Source organism: Eleginops maclovinus, chromosome 10 (assembly GCF_036324505.1).
Source record: "Eleginops maclovinus isolate JMC-PN-2008 ecotype Puerto Natales chromosome 10, JC_Emac_rtc_rv5, whole genome shotgun sequence".
Lineage (NCBI taxonomy): Eukaryota > Metazoa > Chordata > Actinopteri > Perciformes > Eleginopidae > Eleginops > Eleginops maclovinus.
The window spans coordinates 14,072,477-14,092,375 of record NC_086358.1 but is presented as its reverse complement, the minus strand read 5'-3'; the positions used below and the strand labels follow the sequence as shown (position 1 = coordinate 14,092,375).

General features: G+C 39.8%; 3 protein-coding genes across 3 annotated transcripts in view; 1 reads left to right on the top strand and 2 right to left on the bottom strand.

Annotated features, from left to right (window-relative positions):
• The window catches only part of LOC134870790 (leucine zipper putative tumor suppressor 2 homolog), a 28,265-nt gene extending 26,460 nt beyond the window's left edge, over positions 1-1,805 (bottom strand). The window contains exon 1 of the mRNA XM_063893198.1: positions 1,581-1,805. The gene's annotated coding sequence lies outside the window, so the exon portion shown is untranslated. The remainder of the gene's footprint in view (positions 1-1,580) is intronic.
• Positions 1,806-12,146: 10,341 nt separating this feature from the next.
• Positions 12,147-17,844, bottom strand: twnk (twinkle mtDNA helicase). Its single transcript, XM_063892532.1, has 7 exons — positions 17,763-17,844; positions 16,898-17,543; positions 15,931-16,633; positions 14,953-15,193; positions 13,787-13,894; positions 13,536-13,677; positions 12,147-12,988 (listed from the first exon to the last, which is right to left on the bottom strand). The coding sequence occupies exons 2-7, from the start codon at positions 17,516-17,518 to the stop codon at positions 12,653-12,655; spliced, it is 2,151 nt and encodes a 716-aa protein (XP_063748602.1). The 5' UTR covers positions 17,519-17,543; positions 17,763-17,844; the 3' UTR covers positions 12,147-12,652.
• A 201-nt stretch (positions 17,845-18,045) lies between these two features.
• Positions 18,046-19,817, top strand: mrpl43 (mitochondrial ribosomal protein L43). Its single transcript, XM_063893470.1, has 3 exons — positions 18,046-18,312; positions 18,537-18,643; positions 19,287-19,817. Exons 1-3 carry the CDS (start codon positions 18,182-18,184, stop codon positions 19,499-19,501), a joined length of 453 nt encoding a protein of 150 aa, XP_063749540.1. The 5' UTR covers positions 18,046-18,181; the 3' UTR covers positions 19,502-19,817.
• Positions 19,818-19,899: the final 82 nt, after the last annotated feature.

The following is a 19,899-nucleotide window of genomic DNA, read 5'->3' as shown; positions in this document are numbered from 1 at the left end:
AGGTAAGCACTTGACCTCACTGTGTGTGTGTGTGTGTGTGTGTGTGTGTGTGTGTGTGTGTGTGTGTGTGTGTGTGTGTGTGTGTGTGTGTGTGTGTGTGTGTGTGTGTGTGTGTGTGTGTGTGTGTGTGTGGGCTGGGAAAAATGTGTATATGACATACGGTTGAGTTAGGGTATGAGGGCCAGCTGCGGGAGAGCGTTTCCAATGTTTAGTGTGTTTGTTTGTCTTTGTCGTGTTATATCGAAGTATCTGACATTTGTTTACAAAAGAGGCAACTGCGCCTGATAAATGGACAGAGCTTTTTTATAGCTTCATTACTTTAATGAAGCATAAACACACTACAGAGCTGCTGTGCACACATGCAGCATACATCCAATTAACCAACAAGCAAGTCCTGTGTGGGAAATACTGAATTACGTTCTTATTTCTTCCTAGTAAAACACTAACTGGGGAGTTCTGGTCCCACAATGCATCTGGCAACGCCATCATACCATGAAAAGTGCCTCTGTGTCAAGCCGAAAGTGGCCGCAGACACATCACAGGGGGAATGCCATTCATTTTAAGAATTCACATATGTTATTGCTGTGCCCTAAGGCAAGTCAGCCACATCTTGTTAACCACTCTCTTACATACAAACCAGGAAATAGACAACTGATTGTTTTGTGTTGTTATTGGGATGTAGAATCTACCATTGTGTACAATAGACAATGAATGATCCTCTTGTACCCACCAGTTGACTACATTTTGGTTCATGCTTGCCAGCAGAGCTAGAAGGTAAAGCTTTTTTTTGGTATTTCAGCATTTTAGCTCACACAAAGTCAGCATCCCTATTCATTTATGGGGCAGACCTATATTTCCTGAAGTCCCCAATGGTTCATTTTCTTCGAAAATAAAGCATCATGCAAGTTAAAGAAAAACTAGAACAATCTGTCCTACACCAAAACAATAATGTGGGGTATTTCAGTATGAACGCAAAGAAACAACTGTTAAACATAAAACAAATCCATCTGCACCACAGACTTCACAACAAAGACCAGTATCCAGGTTTGTGTTACTTTAAATAGATAAGAAAAGCAATAAGACTTGTTTTGGAGAGATGGAGCAGGGTTCCTTGATAAGGAAAATGTTGATTTATGGTCTGAAATGGAGCTGAGGTCTGAGCAGGAAATGAGTCTGTATACAGAAGGCACTTTGTTATGTCTAAACCCAGCAAACCTGCCATGCCTGATGTACACTTTCATAAAAAGGGAACTAAAGAGGGACCACAAGATTTTATGGGGCCCTCCAAGGATACATTTTACATTGTAAAATAATTGTTTGGTTTTCTGAGCAAAAACAATACACTGAACTGCTCCATGATTTACAGATAGTGTGTTTTAAGCTGAAATGGAACAGCAGAAATAAGTAATTAATGAAACCTTCGCACACCTGTGCACAGTTTCGTACGTTACCTTCAGGTGTAAACTTACAAAGGCAACGGGACAAACGCGTAATTGTATAGTAACACGCTTTTTCTTCACACTTAACATAATTATTATCATTTAATATAATACATTCCAGTAAAATCCTGGTTAATTTACCGGGTATGTTGAGGTGGACAGTCCGGGACAGCCGCTCTACCAAGTCTGCTGAGAAAATCTTGAAGCGATGTGTTCTTCGTCCTTATTATAAATCATCTTATCCACACACTTGTAACTTTACAAAGATTTCTGTTTACTAAACTAGATGTTTGATGTGTTCTTTCTCTCTCTTGCGTCTCTTCCTGCTGCTGAAAGCGCGTTTGTTGTTGTGCGGGGAGCTGGACTGCCGATGCCGGTGTTTACAGACCGGACGCCAAGCCAGCGATAACGAAACGACTATATCCGGTTAAGAATTTCAAAATAAGATAGCCTAGTTTTTTACCCCTCGAGTAGGGATCACAATTGATGAAAGCCCATCACCGGCATGATCAGAAACTTATTCAATAACAATGTAACTTTTTGATTAAAAAAAAGATGATGTAAGTCATCAAAATGAAAATAATGATTTAATATAATTTCCTTAAAAGAAAGAACTATATTATTAGTAAAAAACAATAATTTTGTTTCTCAAAACAATAACTTAATATCTTTAAATATTGGGAAACTTTTACAACATTTTCATGAGATCTACCAGACTATGAAGCAAATTAATTATTTTGAGTGTCCAAGAAATTGATTTGAGATACTACGGTCGGTCATTATTTGAGTAACTTTCAAATATTTAATGACTTTCAGGATTTTTATTGTCTGTTTTTCATAACATTAGCAGTAATCACAAACTAAAATAAGAATTTAAGTAAAAATGAAATCTATTCAAGAGCAATAACAGTTAAAAATAAAGTGACAGTTGAATGATTTTTTGCAGCAGAGGCAGCAAATAAATGTTAGTAAAAGTAAACCAGACATATAGCAGTAGCTATAACGCAATTAGTAGCATACAGTAATGATTTAGTGTTGGTCTATTTTAGAAAATCAAATGTAGTATTATGTTTGAAAAAAGTACAACTTATTAATAAAACATAGAAGCTACAATATAATATAGATATAACATGTATAGGGCTGTGTAATGGAATTAGATTTTTTTACGAGGTGGAAAAAATCCACACCAAAGCGAATGGGGAAACACGGCCATTAAGAGGCAAAGGAGTTTAAGTTGCAGAGGCTTTGAATTCTACAGATATAGACTCCATGACAACACATATAATTGAACATGGCATACAAGGATATAAAACGCAATTTAACCTATAGTCGCTTTTAAGAGAAATTGCATCCTTTTATTTTTGAACGCCAGTTGGCAAGCTTCCGGTATTGTCCTGCATGTGTGAGTTGCCTGATTCACATCTGAACTGCTCTCTCTCTTCTCTCTCTCTCTCTCTCTCTCTCTCTCTCTCTCTCTCTCTCTCTCTCTCTCTCTTCTCTCTCGCTCTCTCTCTCTCTCTCTCTCTCTCACACACACACACACACACACACACACACACACACACACGCACACACACACACACACACACACACACACACACACACACACACACACACACCAGTGCCCTACAAACCACAGTAGTAGCACACTTTTGCTCACAGTCTGACCTAATGTACAGTAGGGTCTTCTATAATTAAATTATAAATATTTAAAAAGCATTATAAAAATACCAAACTATTGATGTCATACAATATTTCATATCAATACGGAAAAGACAGCGATACCATATGGATAAAAAAAAAACACTTAGGGCCTTATATAGACAGATTATAAATTAGCAGCATGTCTTATAATGAGTACTGTATATAAACTAACTCAATCAGTGTTAAGGGACTAGGATAAACTAGGATAGAGGCTTTAAGTACAATATTTTGTGATGAAGACAAAGTACCCTAGATTTCCAGACTGTTCCAGCACAACCGGTTCTTTGCTCTGTTTTCTCAGTATGTAGAACGAGGTCATACCTGACTAACCTCAACCCTCTCAGGCAAGCCTTTCTGCTCCAGAGGAGTAAAACAAGGCTATATACATAGTCCCACTGAGACTTTCTAATCTGCGGCGGTGAATGTCACCATGTTTTTTTCAAATAGGTAAGAAAATTAGATAAGGAGGATACTAATAATAATTTACCCTGTTTAGAATTGAACTCTGACCCCTGGGCACACATATCATAAAACAAGTTAATGTTGTTTAATTTACATGAAATAAATCTTGCCCAAAATGGCAATGCTCACTTTCTGTTGATTATAAAATGTCACACTGGCAATGTTAAGTGTGTTATCATGCCAAGATGTGCTGACAAATGAGGGAGATGGGAATGTCATTTGTTTTGTAACTATTTGGGTATAAACCAAAGTACTGGAAATTTCAGATTAAATTAGGCCACAAGGGCCATTTCAATTTGTCCTCTAAGGACCATGAGTGTATAAAAAAAAAAAAGACCATCCATTCAATAGCTAATATTAAACTGTGGCTAGTACATACATTTAAAGCTCTTTTAATGCAATAAACGCAAAAAAGATATAATCATGCGGACATCATTAGTGTTCCCACGAATGGAGTAACGTTCCAATTTAGCCTACACACTCCTGTGTTGGCTTATTCACTTTGTGAGCACTTTTCCCAAATTTTCCTTCATTGTCAAAGAGCTGAAGTGCATTTGTGAGGAAATTAGATTTACTGAACTGGACGGCTTTGTGAAGCTGGTGGGGCTCCAGCAATCAGGCCTGATGGGAATGGAGGAAAATTGACCCACTAGAGAACTCAAGAAGAGTTGTTACAGTAATTGATAATTGTGTGTGGGTTGATGTAGTGTATCTGTTGATAATGACTCCAAAACTCAAACATCTGAGTTTTCACTTTGCTACTCTGGCATGGGGGACATTGTGTTCCCACTGCTCTCTGCTCCGGGGCCGTGCATGCCCAAGATGCTAATCATTGCCCAAAGCATCCAGCATATCTGCAATTATGTTTTGTTGACTGATAATGACATTCCCCTCTGCATCCACTGTGAGCTCGTTTTACCCACAACATGCCGGATGGAGATAATTGGTGAAAAGTAATTGGTCAATGACTCAGCAACTCATTTCACTCAGAAATGTCCCTCTAGATGCTCTGCTATTCGAGAGTCCATTTCCTGAATGTCAAACTGCAGTTTCCATTATGATACATTAGGCAAGTACAGCACCAGGTAAATACATTTTAAGGTTTTTCCCTGGTGCACTATAATGGGAATTGTGAACTTATTAAATATTCCCATTTGTGCACTTTAAATATTATTTACATGCTGTACAGTACTTTCTGTTGAAGCTCCCTTTGGCTGTAAGTCTTGATGCACAGACCACACATGTTGATTTCCATGAGTTATTCTACAGTGCTCTTCTTTCAGCATTTTCATGTGTTTTCTTTTTTTAAACCTTGCAAAAAAACAAGCAGCACTCTCACCCAAAACCCCAGCACACTATAATCCAACTAAAAGCAATGCTGAGCAAGGAGGAAAAGGCTTAACCAAAGCAAATTGCATGAGTGACAAGTCAGGGGAACAAGGGGAATGACCTGCTGACACCTGAACCCAAGCACACTGCCTGTTTTACCCTCATCTGCTGCTCCACACTGTTTGGAGAAAAACAAACAAAACCATGTATCCTTTGCTTTGTGCTCTCTGACCTGCCTTCAAACCCAGTCACTCAGTAGTCAAATGAAAGGTTACAATATTATTACCAAAACATTTTGTTTAATGAATCCATCCAATATTTCTATGTGGTTGACTGACAACAATCCATTGCCATACATTCATTTCACTAATTTAAAGGTTCTAGTTCAGGCCATATTTGACTAGTCCTTCAATCCTTTCAAATATGCTAAAAAAAAAATTAACCAAGTTATTTACTTACGTCTGGGAAAACAACAACTTTAAACAAACAAGGCAACAACCACAAGCCAGAATATTAAAACCTCAATGTAATAGTTTGTAGAAAGGGCAAAGTGTGTGCGCACAACTATGGTTCTTTGGTTTCATTTTAACCAGAACTTGGTCTATAAATGGGTTCACTAGAGCATGGGTAATAAAACGTTTGCTGTTTATATGTTTGGAAGAAGCAATCACCGTAAAAATTAACAAGGTGATTTGATAGTTTGTAACTTGGCTGTCTTAAAAGTTAAGCCACACAATCTAAGAAACTTTGTATAAATAATTAGGGTGACAGAGGTGAACCTGACAAAAATGTCCCATCAACCTAATCAACAAGTTTTCTAGTGATATCAACGAGACATTTTAAGTTATAAAACCTTGAACTAACTTAGGAACAAAGACCTAAGGATAATCTTTCCAAAATAATTATTTGAGGGTTGTCCAATATGTCATTCAGATGCTACAGTAAAGCTAATCAAAGGTCTACACCTTTGAAATCTTGAACTACACGTAACATTTCTGTCTTTAAAATCATTTGGTTGTTCATTTGAAAATGTAAGACAAATGCACAGCATGGAAGATAAATTACAGGAAATGGCAATGTTTGATTTAATGAAAATGATGATGGACAGGTATACGCTGGATAGAACCTCCCGAGTGTTGTAATGAATCACTCATAATAAAGTGTTTGCTCCTCGGCTGAACGTAGCATATGGTTTTTATGGTTCTTCTAATCAAGGACATGTTCATCATGAATCATATGTCCTTATGGGTAATAAAAACCAAGCAGTTAGGAACATTCTACATATGTCTACACTTCTTGTTTTAACTTATCGCCGAAAGACAAGAAGTGTAGAAATGAGTGAGGCATTCCTGCAGGTTTCAGACAAAATATCTTTCAAATTTAGAGTCAGAACATGTCACTTGACATGAATATTAACATTTTTGGCCTGGCTCCAGATTGGCTCTGTTTATTGTCTGCAGGAATTCAGCTTCTTTTGTCGCTATTGTCGGAGCTGTGAGGTGCCAAAGAGTCCCTCAGCCATCTAATCTGGGCACCACTGTGTCAAAGGATTTTTTTTTTTTGTCATTTATTGAATGGTGCACTCACTTTGATCTCCATTATTAAACATTGTCCTTTTTTAATTGAATAACTTAATTAAAATATGCAATCATTCCGTGTGAGAGGAATGTTCACTAAATTTTAAATCAAAAAACAATTTTCCATCCACATTTTTTATCTACACAGAATCAGCTGATAGAAAATGATCACATTCAGCATTAGTGGCATGTGATTGGCTCTATTCTAAATGTATCTCGATGCACTGTTAGATAATCAGCTTAAATCACCGTTCTTATAGAGATAATGCTTTAATTAACTGCTGCACTGGGCGACCACTAGATCTGCTTTTCCGCACTCAGGCTTTCATGAAGCAGACGGTCAGTGTGTGCACACAGTCTGAGCAGATTAGCCAGAGAGGGGCCTCCTTTGAACGCGCCCATGCAGACGGCTAATTTGAGAATGAATGGGCATTTTCTTTGGCCAGGCTGTGGAATATGCCTGGTTGGCTGGGCAAAGCCGTCTCCACTCTCTTTCTTTCTCACTCTCAGAGAGAATTGAAAGGAAGTCTGGTGTGAGGTGCTGGAGCCCTGCCAGGAGCCTCACTTATCCCCGGTGTAGGGCGATCATTCTGACCACTTGTTTCAGAGGAATGAGGCTCATTTAAAACATAGATGGCTGCCCCCAAAGCCCCATTTAACAGTCTCCTCACATATTCCCTGGAACCTCAGACTCCACTTTCCTGACCACAAACCCACCACCGTTGTAATTATGCTCTTATTTTCACTCCACCTACCCCCTCATTTTGCCCCTATGGGTTTTTCGAGCATTCGGAACCACAGAGTAAGATGGTGTATCCCCTCCAGTCCCCTGAGGGCTCTTGAAAAGCCTCCACACTCATGGTGCCAGGCAGATTAAGCCCCTCAGCTCTCTCTTTGGCCATATCTTGGTGTGACATAAACCGAGGGCTCACTAGTGGTGTTTCTCAAAACGTGTGCTCAGAGCAGGGCCAGTAGAGCACACAGAGACAGCAGGTGCTGTCACTGGGGGTGGATGGTCAGCTAAAAGCCCATTGCTAATGCTACATGACAGTTCAGCATTTAGCACAAGGTACCCTCAGTGTGGCTACAGTTACTGACGAGGATCAGTAGGGACATGTTAAATGTAAAAGCATCTGCAAGGTTGACGGAGTTGGTGTGACTGCGTCTGAATGTGAGAGCATCTAAAGCCAGTACATGCTGGTTGACCTTTAGGTGTTTGTAGTTGGACCACTCTACCTGCCGCCCCACATAGAGGTAAAACACTGCAGGTATTCTCAGAGGGGTCCAGCTCTCCTTCAGTACACTCAGCACTTCAGTCACACGCAAAGGTCTTAACAATCCAAAGCCACTAAATGTACTCTGAGTTACATGTAGTGTATGGTCACATGAAGGATTCCGACACTCAATTCAGGAGCAGAAACAAAATAGTTTTAATCAAGTATTAAACAGTACCCACTGGAAACATAAAAGCAGCTTATGTTATATATTTTGTCGATTTGCTGTTTTCAACAATGTTCAAGTAGCAGTCTGTTTCATTTGCTCCCCTGTCGAGATGTGGTTAAAAGTACCTGAAGGTAAATTCCACGTTGTGTTTGTCAACTAAAAAACCTTCAAGCGCAACAAACATATATTTTTGTTTTGTTGTAGGGTAAAACAGTTAGTAACTGTAGTAGTAATTTAACTGAGTAAATTGTGAAATTTTTAGGGACTATTTTCAGCTGCACCTTCACTCACAATTTTGGCTTCACTGCATAGTTTTTCCATCGTAATTGTTAGCAATAACAAAAATGTAGAACATCGTTGAAGTTTGACATAATGAGCTGAAACTTGAGCCTACTCCAGGTCAAGCGACACAGAGGGAAGGATGTTCATGGTTATTAATATACACAGAGGCAGGCATACTGATGGGTAATGTGGGTCAAATGTGCAGAGTGCATGTGAGTAAGTGAGGCAGAGTAACCCCCCCCCCCTCCCCCCGCCGACATTAAGGGGATGGAGGGGCATCTTGAATCGGTATGAATCTGAAACAGCCTCTGGTCTTTCTGCAAGCAGTGTGTGTGTCCTCAGCACACTATGGCTGCAAATACACAGTGAAACAAAGCGCACTTTGTGTGCTAAAATGGGAAAGCTATGATTTATGTACGTTTTCGACAGATTATCAGTGGAATCATTGTATCCAATCCAAAAACTGCAATGATACTGGTAGAAGTACTACAGCCTTCCTCCTTCAAGGACAAGACAAGTTGCTGTGCTTGCTTCAAAAGAAGACACTGTAATGTGACAGACATAGTAGGTTTCTGATGAGTAATTATAAACCATTTACTTGCTTTCTCAGGAGGTTTGAAACATACATTTGTGAATAGGCTTTTCAGTCAAAATGTGTTTGCCACATTATCAAAAGTACACATTGTTAGCTTTATTAAAGTTGAGGATATTTGTTTGTCTCTCACAAAATGCATGTCTTTCTGCAATGTAGTGTATTAAAGAATTAGTTAGTTAGCGTTGCTTAGACCCAATGAGAAAGCATACAAGTTTCCATGCACTTAAGTAAGCTACTAATATGCTAACAAAGTAGATGAGAGGATCATATTATTCACTGAATATGAAGCTAGTAGCCAGTCAGTTAGTTTAACCTAAACTCTACAAACAGCCTAGCCTGACAATGCATTTATCCCAAAAAACTGTCCTGTGAAGAACTACAACTTGATATATTTATTCAATTATTTTTTGTACAAATCAAACATGTGTAAATCAGTGAGCCTTAGTTGGTGTTACATGTTACCGTTTAAGAGCTGGGCTATTTGTTTTCCACTGTGTTCAGTCTTTTAGCTAATCTGAGCTAAGCTAAGCTAACCAGGTACTAGATTAAGCTTCATTACTCTAAGGCTATAGGAGTGGTATTTATATTTTTATCTAAGTGAAGATAACAAACAGGCACATTTCCAAAAACAATAAACTATTATTTTTACTTTAATAACAATTATGTTTTAAAACTGCAAAACCATTCTCATGTTTTCTGAACACTACTTGATCCATTCTGTGTAACACTGTGTTATCACCATGTCTAAAGAACCCCACTACTTTAATCATAAGCAACTTAAAAGACTCTGAATATGATCCTGTCTTGCAAGCAGAGTTAAGTCCATCTGCAGAGCCAGAGCCCCCGCCTGATTAACTCTGACTGAAGGTCCTGAAATCACCCCCAGACTTGGTCAAATAGATGGCTTAATGAAGGCCGGCTAATGGGGCGGAGAGCTATGCATGCATGTTATGTATCCAAGTGTCCCATCATCAGCAGTGCTGGGCGCAGACGGAGCCTCAAGTTCATTTACCACTGACTACATTTCCCCCGGTTTGTGGAAACAGTTTATAAAGTAAATGTACATCTAATGCTTCTGATCTTGATGTTTTCAGTGTTTTCTAGGTCAAATACTTCACAAGAGAAAGATTTTATCCTCCCACATCTCTAGTGTTTTGAAGAAGCAGAACTATTTTGTTCTCTGCACAATTAGTTTCCTACATGATTAAGAGCTGCATATCTTAAGTTGTTTCATCTCATCCCCTCTACAGGTGGCAGCCATTTGAATAGGAATTCACATCTCTGTTCCGTAAAAGTCACTCTAGACACAAACAACAATACACAGAGATTTCAGTATTTAACCATGTTATACAAGTTTACTCTGGGAAAATAAATAAAACGTTTGAGTTATTATCTTTTAAACCTACTTGGATAAAGCTCAATAAGCTAGAAGTATGACTGACAGCTACAGTGTGTGGGTATTTGGGAAAGTTCTATGAAGTCACAAGCATCTGAATGGATTTGTGTCAAACTCATTCCTCCCAATGTTTCAGTTTTTCCCTCCTTTTGAGGAGCTGGCTGGAGACAGAGCCGCCATCATCACGGCGCAGTAATGTCTCAAAAAACAAAGAGCCCCTTTCAGAGTCCTCGTAGCCGTATCCCACACCCGCACATTCAAGAGGACACCCAGGCCCATCCAGCACACAGCCTGGAGTCATTATAGAAAGCAATGCTTACTTACACTGCAGTAAAACATTCGCAGGAAAACATTAACCAGCAAAGAAAGGCTTGGATATGAAGTAATGACAGCAAAGGATGAAACAAAAACCTGGCATTTTGTCTCCCTCCTGCCATCTTATCTGCAGGGATTCATTGAGCATACACAAGAATTATTCCCACTGCTTATAACAATATACTGAGGAGCTCAGGGGTTCCCTGGACCGCTGTGACACAGAAGGAGCCAGCAAAAATCTCAGAGGCAGACGGAGAGGCTCCAATCTCTGTGAACTCTGGATTTAGATAAACAATGGCATAACGATATTAAAGGGGAATTCCACCGATTTTACACTTCAGAGTCTGTTTACAGGTCTTGGGGATGATAACTGCATGTTTGTTTATATGTATCTATGTGTGTGTGTTGTAAATCGAAATGTAATTTTGGTTTGTATGAAAGTTATTATTGTTTAATGTTTCAAGCCTCCTGCTCTGGGCATGTTTCTGATGCAACTGGAGTCCAAGAGTCTCTTAATGATATTTCCAAAGATCCTCTATTTCTTTAAAGAGGCTCCCAGGTAGAGTCAAAAACCAGCTGTTTGGAATACCAAGGTTGAAAATCATCAGAAGCCCGGATATCAAACACTCTGGCACTTCCATATTCCCTCACTAAACCCTTCCCTCTGTCATAAATCTGAATTTGTATTTGACTTCGCAGTGACTGTGATGAAATATGAGACTGCAAGCACCAATAGATCCTGCAGCAGCTCGCAGTACAGCACAGTGCAGTTTCTCACCTCTGAAAGCTGCTGATTCCACATGTAACCCCACACTGCTGCAGCCCAGGTAGAGGGATTGACTTTACCCATGAAATATTCATATGAAGATTTGAAACACATTTGCATTTATTAAAAGTCACAGAGTCTAAATAATGGATTGATGTGACACCGGAGATAGCTCAATTTGACAATGAAACAAAACATTAAGCAGGTGCATTAAAACATGGAACCCTTTCAACCTAATGAGTAGTCTGCAGTGGAAGTACTCATAACAAAATACTCCTCTACAAGTAAAAGTCCTGATAAATACAAGCATGTTTTTCTAGTTAAATGTACATGATAAACAGGAAAACTGCAGTAAAACGTTCCCTGTGAGTGTTTGACTTTTATACATGCCATTTTAGATTCATTTCATCAATATGTTGGTTGCATTTTACTCCTTTAGTACAAGGTTGTGCTAATTTGACCTTTTCTATTTACTGTTAAATCCAAAGTCCAAATCCAAATCAAAGAATCTCCTATTACCTTATAAATCTATCTTACTGAAAATGTTTTGGAAAGAAACTACACAGAGGCAATACAGTGCCTCCAGTGTTGCTAAATTTAAGTTATATAAATATATAACACTTTAAAACTGGTTAGAAACTCAAAATGGCATCGACATCGAAGCCAAATCTCTAAATGTGCCATTGATACCTAAAGACAAAGCTAAATTAAAAGCCGATTGTAGCAAGGTGTTGAAAAAGGGTGGGTATATTAACTGTGGAAGTTTCTATCTCTAATAAATAAAGCACACACTGCCCTCTGTTGACCAAATAAGAAAACACAGACACAGAATGCTGCATGACAAGCATTTTATTTAAAAAAAGTAGCTCATTCAATAAATCATCCCTGTACAAAATGTCAGTAGAGATCACACTAAGGCAATGTGCAAGTCCATGTTTCAGGCTAGCAAGCAGACAGTGTGAGGGTGTTCTACCGTGAAATACTGGACATTACCATGAAAACTTGGTTTGACTGCATTTTTTATGAAATTGAACGAGTTGAGATGTATTTCATCAACACTTTAAACAGCGAACTTTGTCTTAATATACAGTAGTACTTATAAAGCTTATCATTTACCACCACTTTACCATCATTGTTTCACATTCTGCTCAGAACATACTTCATCCTTTGCTCCATAATGGAATATATATACAGCATCTTTTCGGTATTACTATTAGCTGTTTGTTTAATTGTGAATTACAATCAGAGCTAATTCTGCATTGCTCCAACATACTTACTATTCAGCTAAGTTTAACTTTATCAATCCCAGTAATCTATTCAGCCTTGTAAGTTATATTATGAGTGTTACTTCTGCACGCTTTCTTTTCTGGTCGCAGAATTGTTAACATTTCGTGGAGTCTTTGCCGTTTTGGCTGCTTTCTCTTTTGTAACTTCTACCTTCTTTATCTCAACATCCTTCCCCTCGCCTTCCTCGTTTTCCATCTTGCTGGCCACCTTCCTCAGTTTGTGCTTGCCTTTGATGGGAGTTGCGAAAGTCAGCGAAGGCTTGAGGAAGTCCAGAGGGAAGATGCCCACGTCTCCGTCGAAGCGGTTCTTGGTCACCTGCAGGGACCTCCTGCCGGGACACGTCACCAGCTTCTTCTCCTGCAGGATCAGGACGTTGTCGGCTTCTTGGCTGGCCTGGAAGGGGTTAAATGAGCAGATGCTTCTTGTAAAAGAACTGCAGCTTTATAAGAATGGTCACCACACTTGTATTTCCCAACTCAATACAAGTGTTTCATTCATTTGTAAAAATAAACTACTTTAAATAAGAGGAGATGGATGTTAAACAAAAGTAAAATACAGCAAGTAATATAATAGCAGGCATTGAAAGGGGAAAATCTGATTGTTATTGTGACTACCCAGATGATGTGCAGCGGTTTTTCTGAATTTGTATCCTTGTGTAAATAACGATTTGTATAAAAATTCTTTAAATTGTTGTTCCTGAAACAATATTGTGCATATGATCTTAACTTACCTTCTATTGTTTTGTGCAGTGTTTTCATACTTTGAAACCTATTATATATTTATTTTAAATGTTTTATTTGATATTAGATTAAACATTTTAGTTTTCCCTCTCATTTAGTCTCCATGTCCTATTTACAATTAATTAAGTCTACAAACGTGTAAATAAAATTGTCTTTAAGTACATTTCTGAATCTGAGTTCTACGTCTTCTTCTGTCTTACCTTGGCTGATCCAAAGATGGATGCTGTCTGCAGTTCCCGGTCGTCCTCCTCTTTCCTCGGGTGGATAACCAGAGTAACGTGGCAGCTGCTGTTGGTGGCAAACTTCCTGAAGGCTCCAATAATGTGGTCCTGGACCGCAAACCTGAAAACATTATGTATTCACATATTTATAATGGGAAAGGAACATTGGTGAAATTGACAGTGGTACATATTATATTTTATATATATTTATATTTGTTAATCTTACTCACTTGTCTACTGAGAGGTTTTCCAGCCCCATCATGAACTGCAGGTTGTCGATGATGATGTGGTTGATATCATACAGGTAGACAGCATGTTGCATTGTGTCCAGCACTGCCCTGTTGAAGAGGTTATAGAGGGAAAGGAATGCTTTTATATCATATCAATTTGTTATTTAAAAAAGCCAATATACACATATAGCCTAAAAATTGAGCATGATATGTCCCCTTTAAAAAGGTCCCCTATTATGCAAAATGTACTTTTTGCTGTCTTTCATACATAAATATGTGTCCCCGGTATGTTATGAGACTCAAAAAGTGACAGAAAATACAACCCTCTCTCTTTTCCTCCATACCCACATCTCTAGAAACGGGGATACAAACGAGCTGATCCAGATTTGCTGCCGATATGACGTCATATCGTAAATGTGGGCTGGCTTTACATTGAACTCCTGGCAACGTCCCATCCACGTGACACGTCCCTACCTATCGTCCCCCATATACAGTAACGTGCTGAGTCCCCTCCGCAGCACCTCTGTGTGTCTGTGTATTCAGCAGGATGTCTGCAGGAGGGACTTTGAGTTGTTGTATATATAATACATATAATGTCCCTGTTCTAGTGGTAAACACTGAAATAATGCTGGATGTGGTTTGGAACATAATATAGGGTTTAATCACGGCAACATGTAGCTGAGTTTCTCCATTAGAAACTTCTCTTATCAGAAAGGGGCGTGGCCAGCTTCAGCTCATTTGCATGAAAGGGAAAGTCACAGAATCAGAACTTTCGAAAATGGGGCTGAAACAGAGGGATAGCGGACATGCTAAAATGCATGATCTGTTTTGTATTTTGAGCAAAACACGTCAGACATGTTTTTTAAATATATTTGAGACCTATAATATATGCCATAAAAGAGCATAATAGGAGACCTTGAAAGGGCTTAACGAATGAATAGATGCAAGTGCGTTTTCTGACTTATCCTTGCGGCTCATTTTAGCTTGGATTTGGCACCATATCAGAGAACAAAAAGCAATGACTGGCATACTCCAACAGCTACTGTTGAGAGAATCCAGTTGAATTACTTGATGTCATGGTCTTGGCTAAAGCACTATGAAAATCAGCATAGGATTCCTACTGGGATTTAAAAGTACATGTTTATTGAAAAACGTGTTTAACTTACTTAATGTTTTGCTGCCCGTGGAAAGTCATAAAGTAGAGAGGCAGCTCTTCAAACTTGTCTGCCCAGAAGTCGTACTGCTCCAGGTTGTCCTCCAGCCTCTGCATGGCAAACTGAGTCAGCATGACTTTCGCCAGACGCACGTTGTTGATCTCAAAGCTGCCCCATAGCGTGTTGACGCCCTGCATGCAGAGGTCCAGAGCGACCTCGCTGATAAAGGTGGTCTTTCCACTTCCAGTGGGACCTGTTTATAAAAGAAACATATATTAAGACCAAAGGATACATGTTATTTGTTTCATTGTTTTTGACCACTTGGGAGCTTTGAAACTAGTTGAAGCACAACTATGATATTTGTATAAAATGTTTTCACCAGCTAGTGGCCAAATTTGTATCTCTGACATTCGGAAGGTAGGTTGTAGAGAGCCCTTTTCTACCTTTGTACCTTGTAATGTCTAAAAATGCTGTTTTTAGTATTTAAATTTGGAGAATCTTTGGGTTGTGGACTGACAAAATAAGACATTTTTACATCAACTTGGCATTTGAGAACCAGCGATATACATTTTTCGAAATGATCTTAAAGGATTAATCAAGGAAAATAAATCAAGAGGCATTCAAGAATTAAAAACCATTGATTGTGGGCCAGAAAAACCACAAGAATATGCAGAAAGATGATAAAAAAAAACTTTTTGGGCTGAGGGGAACTGTAGAGTTGGGTAATCAGTTAGTATGGATAGAAAATAGATAGAATCGGAGGATGAAACCCTCTTTATTAGTCACATGCACACAGCAGAGCACACAGTGAAATTTGTCCTCTGCATTTAACCCCTCCTAGTACTAGGAGCAGTGGGCAGCTATTGTGCAGCGCCCGGGGAGCAATGGGGAGGGGGGGATTGGAGGTGTCCGGTGCCTTGCTCAAGGACACCACAGCAGGGCTTAACTGTGATTAATAACTGGACCTTTTAGTATCATGTTTCTTTTCACCTGTGAAAACAGTCAGCTCCCCCTTGCGGTGTCCCTTCAGGATCCTGTTGAGCTCTGGAAACCTCGCCCACTTCACTCCGGCCACCTGCTCTGTGTTCACCAGCTCCCCGTACACGTCCTCTCTAAGCTGCTTGAAGGATACGATGGACTTATGTGCTGCTGGTATGGAGGATTTGATGATGTGTCCCAAGTTTTTCCCCTTAGCTAGTGCCTCCACGGGACAGGGCCGGCACTCCCCGGGCCGCACCAGCGAGCAGCGCTTCAGACCCAGCTTACGCGAGTAGATCTTTGATGCCTCCCAGGAGCGAATGTCGGCTCCCAGCCACAGCGTCACTCGCTTGAACTGTTCCAGGTAAGGCAGCAGGATCGGTGGGAGGCAGCTGTCCCCACGTGGAAGAGCCACACTGGGGAGTCCTGTGGCCTGGCTCACAGCCAGAGTGTCCAGTTCAGAACCGGTCAGCACCACCTCAGAGTCCAGGCGGCCCACCAGGGGGAGGCCGAACAGGCTGTAGTAAGAATTACATCTTGGGACTGTAGCTTCATTATAAATGACTTTGTTATTGTCTGTGCTTTGGGCGGAGAGGAGCTTCACGCCCTTAAGGGAGGAGTCCGGGCCACCAAACCATGGGAAAACCAGACTCTTGGTGGGTTTAAATAGTCTCACGCCAAACTTCTTGAGTGTTGCATTCGATACCTTTGAGATCTGAAACAAAACATGAATAAAGCGTATTATCCTGTGAGGAAAATCTACATTTTACAGTAGTTTCTATTTCTTCCATCTTTATCTCCTTTACATATCTGCTTACATGTACTATAGGCCTATCGTTTTTCATGCCTGCCTTGCATTTCAATGATGGTGATGTAAATGTGATGGTATCCGGCAAGTGGGTTTTTACATTTATAATTCTTAGAAGAGAATCCTTATAAAATGTAATGTAAAAACACATGAAATGACACTCAGACATACCTGGAACATGGTTTTAATCAGCAGAGCCTCTTCCTCAGGGACGTCAGTGAGGGGCACAGAGCTGGACCAGATCCTCTGCACCTCCCTCAGCTCGCTCTCCCTCTCCTCCTGCTCCTCCATGCTCTCTGGGTATCCCAGCAGCACATGTGGGCTAAGGAAATCCTGCTCCTCTTTCTGCATCACCTCCAGGCAGTCCTGGAGATCCTCCCAGCTCCCTTCCACCAGCGTTTCTTTACACAGAAACTGCCCGGTGGTTTTGTCGATAAACAAGGAAAAGGTGTCTCTCCTGGCGGACGGATTGATAAAGATACTCGGGATGTGGAGGCAGCTGTAGCCATCGTGGAAGAGAATCTCTTTGGAACGCAGATAGTGTTTTATGTCTGTGATTGTGAAAGGGCTTGTAGGAAATTCTACAGTAGACTTGGCATCCTTCTTATAAGCCCTGGTTCCACTGTGTGCCAGGAAGTAGCCTTTACCAAGAAGCTTTGGAGGCCTATGAAGGAGCCTCTGGGTAAGAAGTCTCACACAGGAAAGGGGTGGGAAGTGTCTTTGGTGCAGACATCTTGGGGCTGCCACCTGCAAGAGACAGGTGGTGCCCCTTAGCAGCAAGCTCCTCCACATTAGTTATCTGGAAAGGACATTTAACCTGCAAAAAAAGACAGACGATAAACTCACAGCAAAGCTACAACAAAGATATGTGTGGATGACCTATGCTAGTGTAAGTCAAAGACAGCAAAGACAGTGAGGAAGAAAACCGTTATATCATATAAAACAAACGTTAGCTATGAAAGGAAATTAGCATGAAAGCTTCCACCAGAAATACATATCGTTTTACTTAAAAAACAAAGACACAGCATTGACTTACTTGCTCGGTCGTCTGCCCTTATTTCTTTCCATGCTTCTCCAACCCCGGGCTTTTCGGTGCGCTTTCAAAACAAGTCCGTGTGAAACATACGTCGAAGTGCATGGAACAGGGTGTATATGTTTATTCAAAAGGCTAAGTCCTCCAAAAATGTATTTGGATTTATGAAATATTTTTATTTCTAAATTTGAATCCAACATTTCAAATTTCTTTCAAAATAAGTATTATTATGAAGGTCTTTCACGCTCATATCAGTTAAGTGTTTCACTCTGGCACATATCATCGACGGACCGGAATGCATGCATACCCGTCAAGTCGTCCTCTGTGAATGTTGTTGCTAGCTAGTGTATATTTGTGTCTAGCGCTTTTTTTAAAAAACAAATGTGTTAATTGATATATATGAGGTAATTGTGTGTTAAACGATGACATCCAGAGGCACCCCGAGTCGCTTCCTGCAGAGTGTTCTTCAGAACGGAGTGGGTCGCTATGTCTGCCAGCTCAAACGACTCTCCATCATCTTCTCTAAAAATGCACAGAGCTCGTTGGGAATCAGGTAAAATATATGATACATACGTTACTTTAATATCTAATATTTTTTTCGTAAGTTACAGATGTTAGCAGTTTTGTGTACTAAACCAGATAGTCTTTGGTTAGCACGAATAAATTAAACAATGGAAATTGAGACTGTATACAACCATAGACTGTATATTTACATCCGACACAAAACACCCTCAGTAAAGCAACACAGCATCATTAACTTCTTCCCTTCTTTTTCAGGGAGTTCATTGAAGAGGGAGTGGTGGATTATGCCAAAAACAACCCTTCAACTGTCGTTTATGTGTCTCCTCAGTCCTGCAGGATACCCAAAATAGTTGCAGAATACCGTAAGTGCTCATGACTGTGTTTTTGATGGGACATCAGAATCAGTACATCACCACATACGAGGACATTTCTTGGTGTTTTGATGCATACACAAACATAACAATAAACAATGATAGAAAATAGAGATATTGGTTTTATTGAAAACTATAATAACATGACTAGCTGACTAATGTCTTTTCTCACTTTAGCACGTTTTAATAAATCTATTAAAATAATAATGATAATAATAACAATAATGCTTTATTGTAGCGATTTCAAGGAATCATCTTTTATAAAACTGCAAAAATCTTGGTAATATACGTGAAAAAAGTTCTCAAATTGTGAAAAACATAGAAAATACCTCTGCAGTTGACCTGTGTTGTCTTCTGCCTATCAAACTGCTGGCCTATTCTGGCGATGATAAAAGAAAAAGGGATGACTGTTAATTATGTTGGTTAATACTCTTAAATACTGTAGGGGGCAGTATAACACCGTTTTTTCAGAGACCTCTATTTAGCCTGAAGTGAAAATCCACTGGGATTTGTGTCTGATGTTTCTGTTCTTTTTGACACTGCCACATTTTGCACTAGGCAGGATTTGCATAAAAATAGTATGTACTATTTAAAGTCATTTATAATTTGTTATGTTCTCTTTTCCCTCCTACAGTAAATGGCAACGTGAGGGAAGAAATCGTGACAAGCAAAACGTCGACACAGATTTCTGAGGTTATAACCAAGCTGACCAATCAGTCTGGCCTGGACATTATACGCCTCCGAAAGCCCTTCCACACAGACAACCCCAGCATCCAGGGCCAGTGGCACCCCTTCACCAACCGGCCCCCGTCCATCGGCCCCATCAGACCACAGAAACAAGATGCTTAACAAGGACTAACCAACATTTAGAGTCAAAATGAGTGCTGCATTCCATATTACTCATGTCGGCAGCAATTTGTTGGATATTTCTGCAGAAGACCCCGAATATCGACTGGGTATTTTTCCACCATGCCCTTTTGTCTGTTGGTGGCTCTAAATGCCACATTTGAATAGACTTAACATGAATACTCCAGAGGCTTGTCAGCAGGCATATTAGAAAAGCAGATAACTTTTTTTAAACTCAAGGTTGTTTGAAGATTCACTGTAGTAAAGTGTGGCCGTTTAAGCAGATGAAACTTTGTATGAAATAAATCTTTAAAAAATACGTTTTCAGTTGCTGGGCATTGGTGTTTAAATTGAGATTTTCTTCTGAATTATATTTTCACCACTTGTCAGAAGATCAGCAG

Excerpts from the sequence above, each read along its gene's own strand:
- twnk (XM_063892532.1), bottom strand. The coding sequence starts at position 17,518 with ATGTGGAGGAGCTTGCTGCTAAGGGGCACCACCTGTCTCTTGCAGGTG. Across the intron at positions 16,634-16,897 it reads TGATTAAAACCATGTTCCAG|ATCTCAAAGGTATCGAATGC; the intron begins GTATGTCTGAGT and ends GTTTTGTTTCAG. Across the intron at positions 13,678-13,786 it reads GAAAACCTCTCAGTAGACAA|GTTTGCGGTCCAGGACCACA; the intron begins GTGAGTAAGATT and ends TAATGTTTTCAG.
- mrpl43 (XM_063893470.1), top strand. The coding sequence starts at position 18,182 with ATGACATCCAGAGGCACCCCGAGTCGCTTCCTGCAGAGTGTTCTTCAG. Across the intron at positions 18,313-18,536 it reads CAGAGCTCGTTGGGAATCAG|GGAGTTCATTGAAGAGGGAG; the intron begins GTAAAATATATG and ends CTTCTTTTTCAG. Across the intron at positions 18,644-19,286 it reads CAAAATAGTTGCAGAATACC|TAAATGGCAACGTGAGGGAA; the intron begins GTAAGTGCTCAT and ends TCCCTCCTACAG.